The sequence below is a fragment of the Lottia gigantea genome (assembly GCF_000327385.1).
Source record: "Lottia gigantea unplaced genomic scaffold LOTGIsca_8, whole genome shotgun sequence".
In the NCBI taxonomy this organism is placed as follows: Eukaryota; Metazoa; Mollusca; class Gastropoda; family Lottiidae; genus Lottia; species Lottia gigantea.
In genome coordinates this window covers 1,883,617-1,896,305 of record NW_008710662.1, presented here as the reverse complement: position 1 = coordinate 1,896,305, position 12,689 = coordinate 1,883,617, and the positions used below count along the sequence as shown (strand labels likewise).

General features: G+C 32.5%; 2 protein-coding genes across 2 annotated transcripts; one reads left to right on the top strand and one right to left on the bottom strand.

Annotated features, from left to right (window-relative positions):
- Window positions 1-3,467: 3,467 nt before the first annotated feature.
- LOTGIDRAFT_97578 (hypothetical protein) lies at window positions 3,468-4,503 on the bottom strand (the record flags this gene model as incomplete). Its single annotated transcript, XM_009066933.1, has 3 exons — window positions 3,468-3,582; window positions 3,859-4,019; window positions 4,351-4,503. Coding segments are annotated over 3 exons (429 nt in total), but the record flags the coding sequence as incomplete, so codon positions are not given.
- Window positions 4,504-7,049: 2,546 nt separating this feature from the next.
- On the top strand, window positions 7,050-12,228 carry LOTGIDRAFT_229575 (hypothetical protein; the record flags this gene model as incomplete). Its single annotated transcript, XM_009066932.1, has 8 exons — window positions 7,050-7,099; window positions 8,420-8,467; window positions 9,540-9,662; window positions 9,940-10,136; window positions 10,337-10,455; window positions 11,065-11,109; window positions 11,494-11,604; window positions 12,130-12,228. The coding sequence occupies 8 exons, from the start codon at window positions 7,050-7,052 to the stop codon at window positions 12,226-12,228; spliced, it is 792 nt and encodes a 263-aa protein (XP_009065180.1).
- Window positions 12,229-12,689: the final 461 nt, after the last annotated feature.

Below are 12,689 nucleotides of genomic sequence, written 5' to 3'. Positions count from 1 at the left end.
ATCAATTTAATTCTAAAAAATAAATGTGTACAAGTAAGATCTGATTCCATACAACATAAAAACAACATGGATTACCAAAGATACCTTATAAAATAGATAAATAGATAGTTGTTTTCTATATCTAACAGAAGATAATACTGGATTTACATTATCTACAACGATTTCTTCGTTCAGCAGTTTTAAACAATCTGTAATCCAAATACCACATAGAGGTACATTTAAAAACAATAAATTATGACGTTTAGGCATAAAAATAAGGGTGACAATATTGGTGCAATATCCTGTTAAATAAAAATCCCAGGAAAATCAACAAATATAATGGAAGCTTTCGTAGTTTTGTCCACCAACGTTAACAAATTTTACATGGCTTTAGTCTTTAGTACGAAAAATAAATTAAGTGAAAATTAGAATACCATAAAGTATCAAATGAAAATGCACATACCTTTTAATATGGATTCTGAAAAGATCTTATCTTGTAGATATTCTTCTGTCCTACTGGCGTGGATCTGAAATATGATAATATTATAAAATATAGAATATATAAAGTTTATTTTTTTTAATTTCTATATGAAGTTGAGTGAATAAAGTTATGTCAAGCAATAACAACTTTCGTAAAATACATAAGTTTGTTAGGAGTATAAGTATCTAAATGCAGACGTCGAAAAGTGTTTTTTCGGTCATCAGATTATAAACTGTGCCGCGAACCACTTGCAATTGATTGAAATGCATTTGCTTTGTCAGTCCTTAGGTCGACCTGAATAAGGGCACCGGTTAAAAGCCATCGATGGTCAAGTATACATGAATGATGATTGAGAAAATTTACTTACAAAAGATCCTAAACCACCAAAAACTATACAAGGTCGTTGCAGTAGTTTTCTACTAATCGGCTCTACCGCAATCCGAAAACCTGCATTTACATACGCATGAGTGTTCTACAAATAACAAGATCGTTTTGAGTATTAAAATACGCACCCGTTAACAAGATTTCGGAGTAGCCAATTTGCAGAAAAATGGAAATAAATTTAAATTCTAAAGGACACAAAACTTCTTTCATTCTGTTTCTCTTGTTCTGGTTGACAATCGAAAATCGCAGACAAAATGAGATGAAGCATGTACGGTTGTACTGTCTTGGAATCACTGCTACGGGACCAAATTAAGCTCAAGATGCAATAACGATAAATGAAATGATTCTATCGACGTTTGACAAACAAAGTTTAAGAAAACAACGCACTTACCTGAGATCTAGGCATAATTTTAAACGATCTATAACATGTGTGAGTTGGCAGACTAAAGAGGTATAAAGATGTAATGATTTTGTCTTCCATTGAGATTCCCATAAACTCCACTAAAGAAACAACTAAGGTCTTTCTATTTCTTAAATCTGTCATGTAAAATGCAATATTTTGAAATCTTCACAACCGGCATAATGGTAATCAAAGCTGTGTTGCTTTCTGAACCCGGACAAATTCATATAAACACCGTTTCCGGTTCTGGTACCGAACCACAAAGGGTATCTTAGAAACGAGTAAATCATAATGAATGGATGATTCAGTTATTTCTAACGATTATGTCGGTATTTCTTAGCATTCATTGAACTTCATCAATGGTCATTTGGCTTTTACGGAAAAAGTGGTGTCAGAGGAAGGTTTGTGGTGCGAAGAATCCATAAGACAGTAATCACGGTTTTAAGGGTTGAATGGCAATATCTTACCATATATGTGTATCCTGGCTCCGACAGATTCTAAAGTTGTAAATAAATCAGAAGGGAAATTAGGATGTTCATGTTTGATCATCAGATTACCTGCCCAACAACCTGCCTGGATAAATGATACAAAACCATTATAATTATAAATTTATCATTCGTATACAGCTCATCTGCAACATTCTGAGCACAAATCGTATCTGAATTACGCCATATACTGCAAGATGAGGATGCATAGTCGAAGATTGCTGCTACCAAACAATCTTAAATAGAATACACCTTTTTAATCCATGAAGCGCAACATACAGGTAATACCTTTTTCAGAATAGTAACGATTTGGGGATATACATAATAAAGATTCCATACACATTGTACCTACATTCATTAACAAATGGTCAACGCTTAAAATGTCAACTTACGTTTCTTATAAGTATACTTCCTATTTTCTTCCAATGATCTACAAGCTGTATAAAATAACTAAATCCTGGACAGGTAGAATACGATTGTAATGTTTCAATCAATGAGGTAATATTAACATTAGCTCCAATCTCTAAACAATTTTCTTTCATCTTAAAACAAAGTAATTAAAAGACTGCTATGGAAGCTAACATGAATTTGGATAAACAGATTAAACAAAACAACTATAAAAGCGTAAATAAAGCGTGTGTTGATAAAAATATCAAGTATTGCAAGCTTACGCTTAGACCAAAATTTACCAAGAATTCTGAAATGATGCTGTTAAGAAGGTGATATTCCTATATCAATAATCAAATTTAACGAGCAGATTCCGAAGACAGTGGAATCTTTTATTGTTCAAAGCCTGTAACACGTTGTAGCCTATTTGTTACATTATTCTTTCCAAAAGAACATATTAATATTGTTTTTGTGAAGAATACTAGTAGATAACAAACCTTTATGTCTTGAAGCTCCTGTAACTGCCTTATATTTATATATGTATTGTGTGGTAATTCAGCTTTATATATACCTTTTAATAAAAAGAAGAAAAGCGCAATAATGCTAAAAGGTTTTTCTGCACAAAGAAATTCTTTAGGAGATTCAAGGTATAAGGCAAAAGATTCTATTAAATCTAGTAGTATGAAAGTTAAACGCTTTCAAATATGAGAGAAGTGAGATTAGGTGCCGATTTACTTGTTACATTTTGAAATATTAACTACATAACATAAAAATGTTCAGTTCATAAAACCAGGAATAATCTTTCTATGGACATGACTGTGAAATCTCAAACCATGACCCGATCGGTATATTTACCTGTTGAAGTATTACCAAATACAAAACGATATGGTCTAACATCAGAATCAGATATAATTTGAGGTAATTCATTGAGAGAGGTGGGTCGGTACCATACTGGTCTTCTAGTTATACTGGAAACATCACAACGGGATCGGCATTGTTTTGCTTTTGAGCATTTTGAGGCAGTTTTGCACAACTCCTGAAATTTGAATATACATTATACGACCAATATGTTAAGCTTCTGTAGAAGGATGAGCGATCGAATACGCCCAAACACAAGCTTTAAAGGCAGCTTGTATCGATTCAAATTTACCAACATTTTCATAAGAGAGTAAGTATTTCATGATAAAAAGTAGTATCAGGTGTCTAGAAGAGTACGTACCCTGTCTGGTGCCAAACACCTCATAGCTAAATACATAAGCAATCCTGGTTATTGTATACAAATTGATATATAGCAAATAAGACAGTTTATGCAACTTACTTCTATATCACTGCATTTACCACTACCATCAACTGCAAATGATTTCATGGCATCTAGAATAGGTCTGTAGCCGGTACATCGGCAAATATTACCATCAAAATTGTTTTCTATGAATTCTTTATTGGGTTGTGGGTTTTGATGAAGTAATCTAAATATTGGTGTATTATTACAGTTTAAATAATTTTGTAGGCTAGTTTTTTTCTTACATAATAAATAATATGGGGATATGCTTTATCAACAGTTTTTTATTTCAGCATGCGTAACACTTTTTAGAAGCAATATATAACGTCCGGTTACCCCAAAACTGTCATTCTCAGATTTTTTCAGATGCTTGTATATTTATTTTTAATATACTACACTTCGTTCCATGTGAGCATATGAAACCTTGGATATTAAACGTACATTGATATAATATAATACTAACCCATACATATTCATGACCATTCCGGGAGTACAGTAACCACATTGTGACCCATTATGCTCTGCTATTCTGGTTTGTATTGGATGAGCAACATTGTCCGTGTTACCAAGACCCTCTATAGTCGTTATTACCCAGCCATCCACTATATACAAAGGACAGAGGCACTGTAATGATGGAAGATATAATTCCTGTTATAAATCATCAAACAAAGAATATAATAATTAGTGACAGACGACAGGTCAATAATTATATATTTAGGCGAGTGAAAAGTTTCGTCTCAAGAGTTACAAATTGCTACTTTTGAGACGATGATTTTCAATAGTCAAACAATCTCGAAAAAAATCTACTTCCTCACTAACAATAATGTATCCAATGATTCTACAGTTCGTGGGGTGAGCAGGACGTGGATAACTGGAAAATTGCGAAGATTGTCCGAGAATAGGGACATAATACTAATATTATGTGGTAGCATTATTAGAATATCTGTTCACTTACTGAGTTAATAGAGAATGTATGTGAATTATTTAAATCGACAGTCTGAACAGACACTGTTACAGTACAGGCACCACAACCACCTTCTCGACACATGACCTTGGTACCTTTTAACCTGGCCACGTCTCGTATGTATTCGTTTAAGTTAATTGTGGGTCGAAATTCGTGGTCACATACTGAAACATGTTTGATAATAATGCACATAGTATTAAATAAAGGAAACATTAAACATTCTTGGTCATACACCGAAACGTATCCTTTTACGTAATTATAATATTATCGTAGATGTAAAATGAGCGGGCGAATATCTGACACAACCAACTAACCCCTCTCTCTGAACTGCAACACTGCAACCATTTGCGAATAAAATAAATGTAGGTTACTTGGTCGCCGGCAAACATTTTTTTGTGCGTTTACGCTAAAGACATAAGTGATTCCATGGCGCTGACGCTTTATTCACACCTTTACCACGCTAAAAGCGACCTTAAAGTGCTCCGAGCTAATTTTCCGTAGCAGCTCGGTAAGAACGCTCTCCGATATTTCAACAATTTAAAGATCAAAAGGTCATAAAAATGTGATCTTCCTGAATTGAGGCTTCTCTTTCAGCACCCTATGTAACGTTACGTAAAACTTTGTGGGGTGTAAATGCATGTAAATTCTTGGACCTGTATAAGCATAATGGCTACAATGCATTATATTAATATGTATACTGTATTTTACCTTCGTAAAGCTGTTGATTTATATAAAACTTCATACTGACTCCTTTCTGTTCTTTTCTGAAATATCCGACATTAAATTTGATCCTTCCAAATTCAGAATCTTAATCCGCGACATCTAAGTCGTATCTAAGTTTAGACCACTTAATACCAAAATAGAACACAACATATTATATATCACGTGGAAATTACAGCCCACATCATTAGGATTTATACTCTCTTTTGATCAGCGACCAATTAATATAATAAACCGATATTTTTCGTGGGTACAAAAGGATACTTGATGATGTTGAATGATTTTAGCAAATTGATAAATATTTATGACTCGGTTTTTCACTGAGCTACTGTACCGAGAAACAAATGTTGACGCCAAAGTATGTATTAGTAATCAAAAGGTCGGAAACGGTGTAAAATAATCATGTAAAAGGAGACGTCATACCCACGAACTCGTCTCAAATAAATTTATTAGTAATTTCATTTTTATACTTCTATGGCTTTTAAAATATTTCTCTATTTTTCGGCGAGGTTCATTCTTGGGTGATAATATACTATTACATCGTGCTTGTGCTTGTGCTTGTGGGCAATATTGTGGACAGACGGACATATATTTCTTGGCGGCGTATAAAACTGAAGATGCTTTTTTATCAAACGAGATCGGGAAATCAGTTTCATCCATGTTTTCATGTCCACAGAACAATATGACACTGCAGCAACTAAACCAAGTTCACCAGAAGAATTTTCAAATCTTACGTCGAAAACAAATAAACCAACAACTCATTGAAATGTAAACTTACTCACCAACTCGTCTCAAAACACCCTCATGCCAACGTGTTAAATTAGTGTTGCGCGCCGCTGCCTTTTAGTCGATATTCTAAATGTTTTCGCAATACAGGGTTAAAGGGGCACTATAATTTTTTCGTCGAAATTCTTTTTTGGTTTTTGGTAGGTGTTGGACATCTTCTGAACGAATAAATGCAAAATAAATAAAAAAAGATAAAAATGACTATTCTAAAGTTGCTGCTCACTTAACAATCAGTACACTTCGATTTTAAATAACCCTTTAAAACAAATTCAGTTAGATCAAGTAGATTAATAAATAAGCATATTAATTTAGAATTATTTTCATGTATAATTTATGACGTTTTTGATAATGAGACTTTTTTGATAAGGAGAATTCTGCATACTGCGCCTTTAAATTTATGAACTCATGTCATTTTCATTACTTTATATAGGTCGTAAACTTGTGAACTCATTCAAGTGGAAAATGTGTTCAGGCGAAGGTAAGCATTTAGAGTCAAACTGACTACCGTGCATCAATACTTCACAAATCTTGATACGACTTCCTTATAACGGCTATCATCTAATCATTCGCTCCACTTAAAAATATTTCCAACTGCTTTTTATAATAAGACAGCACTCGTGAATCACTTAAGAGTTTAGGATACTTTTAAGCCCCATTCAAGTTTTCTATATATCAGCCCTCTTACCTTGTAAAAATGGCGAAGCGAAGTAGGGTGAAAAAACAATGAAATAACGAGTATGCGCAATATACTTTTATTTTAATTTGCAGACAAAGCTTATCACATTGGTGACACAATGACATAATTATATTTTTATCTGTAACAAATTAAAAGTGCAGTGACTTGATTTATAGTATGTGAGTATAATAACTATAGTCTTATTGAATTCGGGTCTTTTATATCCGATTTTGAAATTGAGACGTAGCAATTCTTTCAATTGGATCAAAATTTCATTTATAACCAAAACCATGAAAGGCATACGTTCGTTTTCATTTTTATAATTAAGAGTATGCTCTGTTGTGCGAGTTGTTACAATTCCAAAAGGTGAACAAAAAATATTTTTGAGATGACAAAATCAAGGACCGGCACAGTATGTAAAAACTAAAATGTTGAAATGCATAAACTTTAGATGGTTTGATATAGGAAGAGTAAAAAAATATATTCCATATCAACAACCCTATTTGAAATGAAGTCTGTCGATGTCTTTCCAGCTTACAAAGATATCTTAAACGCACGGTAAGATACGCCCACTATAACCTATCGGTCGTTGGTGTTCTTAATAACACAAAGGTGTGTTGAAACAAAGGTATGATTGGTCGAACGGATAGTGAAGGTTCTTATTTAGAAAAGGAATTATTAGTAAGTCAAAAAGATTGAAAGTGATAAATAAACTCAAAACGGAATTTGATAGACATTTAGAATTAAACTGACTCTTATCTATGCCAACTAATAATCGTCAAAAGTAGGCCTTTATTTAAGCTTTTAAACACTAAAAGGTATGATTCTTGTCGGATTTTGACAAAACTTGGTTTTATTATTCAGTACCGCGCTGAAGATTGAATTTTACCTTCTAGAGTTTTCACGAGCTTAAAATTGAACACGTTTTCAAGAACAAGGGCAATAACTCATACTCAATATTATTCAGTATCGCCCTAAAGAGTTCAAAAGAGGTGTATGAATATTGAATATTGAAGGTTGAATATTTCATACTGGTGATTGTTACTGTACTGCTGATATTTTTTTATTCAAAATCAAAGCTGCCAGTGGGCGTATATTAAGTGTATTACCTTGCCTGGCAAGCTATCTTATTTTTTAGTCATGATACCTGGTTAGTCCAACTGATGCATGACCAAATTTGAGACTTTTATGTGATTCTAAGAGGTAGTATTCCTATAAAACAAACGTCAAATGATTCTCTCAAAATCCAACAAATCAACCATAATCATAACATCATAAAATATAGAAATCGATCATTTTGCGATTTCAATACAGATGTTTGGGTTGTATGGTATTTTTAAAAAAATATTTTAAGAAATGAGACAAAAAAAGGAGCACAGAGGACAATTACAGTCTAAAAATAATTATACCATTTGCTATTGGAACAAAAGACAGAGCATTATAAGTAATCCAGATAGACGAGTTGTATCGACTTTTCCCTTTTTTTATTCTAAAACTTGTCGATTGTCGTAAAATGCTTATAGACGTTTTTTGTGTAAAAATGGTATCGTTGTCTGAAAATTGAAATTATCTGCTTCAATTTCAAGTACTAATCGTACTAAGTCAATAATTTGACAAAATAGATAAATATTTACAGTTATAAACAGATAACGACAACCAAAGTAGGGTATTTAAAAAATGATGCGAATCGTGGCATATTCCGATTCGTACTGCGAAAAGTTAAAAACTTTAGCCTTTTTACGCATTCAAATTCATTGACACGTCCTCCTTATTGGCTTAATTACTCAGTATATTGTTTTAATTTAATTCACAATTTATTGCAATTTGTTTTGCGAAGAATAGGACAATCCGTAGGTTATTTTTTGTTGTCTGACACAGTCATACACACATCACTAGACAAGAAGAAGACTTCACTGTAGCCGAACTGTAAGTATTTGTCATTTTGAAAACAAGCTGAAAGCTCTGAATCTTGTATAATCTTTGTATGGGCATGGTATCAACATATTATTCATTTAGACCTACTTATGCATACCATCATTGTCATGTACGTGCGATTCAATCACTGTTTTTTTTTTAAAAAAAAAACTGATTTTTCAACAGTCATCTAAGACTGCGTGCGCAATCAATGGTCGCAGGCTTATGGGATGCCATGGCCAACATTTGTTTACATGCATTGAGTTGTGGATTTCGTCGTTGTTTGTATTCATAAATGAAAATTGTAAACCCAGAGAAAGAAAGCTTTTTTTCTAGGTCCTTACAACATTCAAAATAACTATCAGAGACTGGAATAGGACTCAGAGGTTTCAGTATACTGAAAAAAGAGACAAAAACACTAAAAACTTTTAAATTACATTTTGGTCTTCTGTATCTGTATTGTAATCCACAGGCTACTAACTGCTTGTTTTTTGTTTGTTTTGATGCAATTTTCTGCTTTATTGTGATATAGATATTAGATGAGTCTACAAAATAGCTAGACAGATTTGCTACAAATGGAAAAAAAGATCAAATATTGCAGATTGTTGTTAAAATAAGGAGAGAATAGTTACAAGAAAGTTATTGTAAACAAAGGTTTGCTATATATAGATAAATTAACAATAAGATGCAATATTATTGTATGTCGGACAAATATATTATTGCTTTCATGAGTAATATTAAAACATATTAAGCAAATTATTTTTTTTTAAATAGTAAGTTTATAAGGTAGACATAGTTTGTGTTCATTTCAATAGTATTTAAACTTATCAGACTAGAAGTTGACAGCATGTATTTGTCTATCAGGGCACCAAAGATCATTTAACAGCCCATGGGAATGTTTATAACAGGCAGAAATTTTGTTTTTAGGAGATCCATGTCTATTTGATTTTTATTCTATGAAATTGATAACTGAACTTGAGCTTATTAGTGAGCAGACCTTTAAACGGTCGGATCCCTTCTTAAAAAACTCTGTTAGTTCCAGTGGGTATTTAGAATACATTTCCAAAATTAATTTGTTTTTCAGGGCAATGCCAGATCGACAGGCTTATCTACATCTCAGTCTTTTACTACTGGTTCTTCCACTTCAGTATTTTGTATCCCAGTATATGTCCAGATCTGAATCACAAAGAGACTATGCATTTCGTAGGTAAGTTGGCATATATAGTACCAGGCAAAAATTATTGATGTCATTTGCTGATTTGCATAATATTTCATTAGTGGCACATCACAAGAAAAATTATAAATTAATATAATTTTTTCTTCATACTATACAATTTAAAGTTCAAATGCAATATCAAAATATATCAATAATAAATCCTAAATCCTATTGAAATATTTTATCTATCTGTCCAAATGATTTTAGATACAAAAGGAATGTTGTATGTTATCAATTTTACAATAATAACTATCCATTTTTATTTTAGTTTGCTGAGTAATTTTGTTGGATTTAAAAATCGGTATTTTTCGTGGCAATCCTGGCATAAATGGTGTTTAAATGTAATCGATAAATTCCAAACGAAAGTCGATGGCAGGCCTGATTATGCTGGTAAAGATGACTTAAATGGAGAATCTCCAGCATATGAAGTTTTTAAATATAAAGATTCCAAAGGCTATTTTTCAGGTCAGTTTTCTGTTAGAACAATCAGTGATCAAAGTGAATAGTATGGAGCATTGTGACTACTGGACCCATTTTCATGTATTTATATATTTTGATATTTAACTTTTAATAATGTAAAGCACATTTGAAGATTGGTAGTTAAGACAACCCAATTTATTTTTTTTTTTCATCATTTTTCTGATGAAATATTATTTTACTTTCAGGATCTCCAAATCCTCGTTCCCCGAAGTCATCAGAAGTGAAATTCCGTGTAGGACAAGTTATTAAACATAAAATTTGGGGTTATAGAGGTGTTATTATTGGCTGGGATGAAGAGGCGCGGGTAAGAACATTCTATTAAGGCTAACAATAATTGCCTTCCATAATTGGCTTCAGAGACTAACTGGTATAAGACTAACTTGACACAAACCTGGACATGGACAAAAACATGCATAAATTGACAAATTTGATCATGAAATGCCACATGCTATATTCACAAGCCAAAATAATGATTTGCAGGCACAATCTCAACACTTAAGGGCCAGACTCCGAAAATACTTGTCCGTAAGCATTGTGTGATCCAATTACATATGTACGTGATTAACCATACATAAAGACATAATCCAGCCAATGACTGTCGGAAATACCTTTTCTGGGGATACCCTGACGTCATTCTTACCTTTTTTACATCCGTGAGCGCAACTACAGACAAAAAGATTCTGGGCTTAAGTTGAGGATTTAAATACTCTTTTTACCGAAGATGAATCTTTAGCTGCTTATCCCTGATTATCACACTTATAAGTTATAATATTGATTCTAAGTTTCAGTTAAGTATCAACAGATGAAAGGTATTAAATGGCAGTTGTTGTCTTTTCTTTCATACATTGCAGTGATAAAATTGCACTTCATTCCTTTGTCATGCATCTACATTGTATGTTATTGTACTTTTTAGGCACCAGAAAATTGGTTAAAACAAATGCATCCTAAAGGGAAAGAGGTAAGACTGTGGAGTGATTTTATTACAGTTTTTAAGATGTTAGATTAATGTTAGAGCAAATAATCTGAGAGAACACTAAGTATTGACAAACAAAGAGTGGAATCAGGTGGTCTTGAAGTGAGAACTAAACAGCTGAACTGTTTGTTTAATGAAATCTGCAATGCTTATTGTAGTTTTGCTCAATTTGATAAGGTAATGGTAAACAGCTCATATTTTTAACGAGATTGACCTCAGATGAAGGCATGTCATTTGATGATATTGAGCTGTTCTGCCAAACTTGCCCAGCAGATAGAACCCTGGTATGTCTGTCCGATGACTGACTGTGACCTATTTACAATGAACTGAACAAGTGAAAAAGTTTAATGTCATTATGTTTAATTTCAGCATTGGAGAAAAATGCCAAATTATTCCATATTAGTTGATACTCGTGATAGATTAGAAGCACAAGTAACATATGTTCCTCAGGAAAATATAGAATTATTAATGCATACCAAGGTAGGTTTTGTCAGTTTATTTTTTTGCTCTGTGATAAAGTGTTAAATGCTCTCAAGATAAAATTTCTGAGGCCAAGGACAATGTCTTTCAATATCTATTCGGTGGTTCACAGAAGTTATAAAAGAAGCATAAAAGAGTTATTTTCTAAAATCTCTATGTGTAGCAGGGACATCAATGAACATAAACTAAGCGTTTGATGACTTAACTAAACACCAAGGACCTTGTGTGATAAATCATATTTTGCTATTAGTGACAATCAAATCTTTAATTATTTTAGTGCAATTGCAGGAACCACAAACGTCTGATTGAATATTGGAGTTGTACAAATTGATGCTACAAGACAAATAAAAAATCAAGAAAACCTCTTCACAATCCCTTTAACAGTCACATTATACATGGCTGAGAAAAATATGAACTTGACTCGGCAGCCAGCCAATACTAGGACTGATTATTTCAATATTTTTAAATCTTCAAAATCACAACAAAGGGATTTAACTCAATTGCAATATTTTTTTGATATTGTAGGTAATCCATCCACTACTAGAGAATTATTTTGAAGGTTTTGATGGAGGACAGTATGTATGTCGACCATGGTTAAAGTCAGTTTATCCACATGATAATTAAGTTGTAAATCTTCATTTGGGTACAGATTTCTTGGATCTTGGTGTATGTTCAAACATTCAAGACCATCCTGTTAAAATTAACACATTCATTCAAATTTACACATAGGTTAATGGTTAAGAATTCATCTTGAAAAAATGACATATTCAATCAAAATGGAAGTACCTATTTAATCAAAGTCTCAATGAGGTAAAAATAATATGAGCGTGGAATAAATTTGAAAACACTTGATTAGTACTGATAAATAGTTGTTTATGTGATTTGAATTGATGAAAGCATCGAATTCAGAGATAATATAGGTAAAAATGGAGTGAATGGTGTCAAAGTGATTCATTTTGATGGATGAAAGTCTCAATTTGAATTTAGTTATATCCCTGAAGACATATCAGCTTTGACAGAAATTATAATTTTTTGAAATATTTTACTCAATATGGCCTTTGTGTAATTGATATTTAAATGGAAAA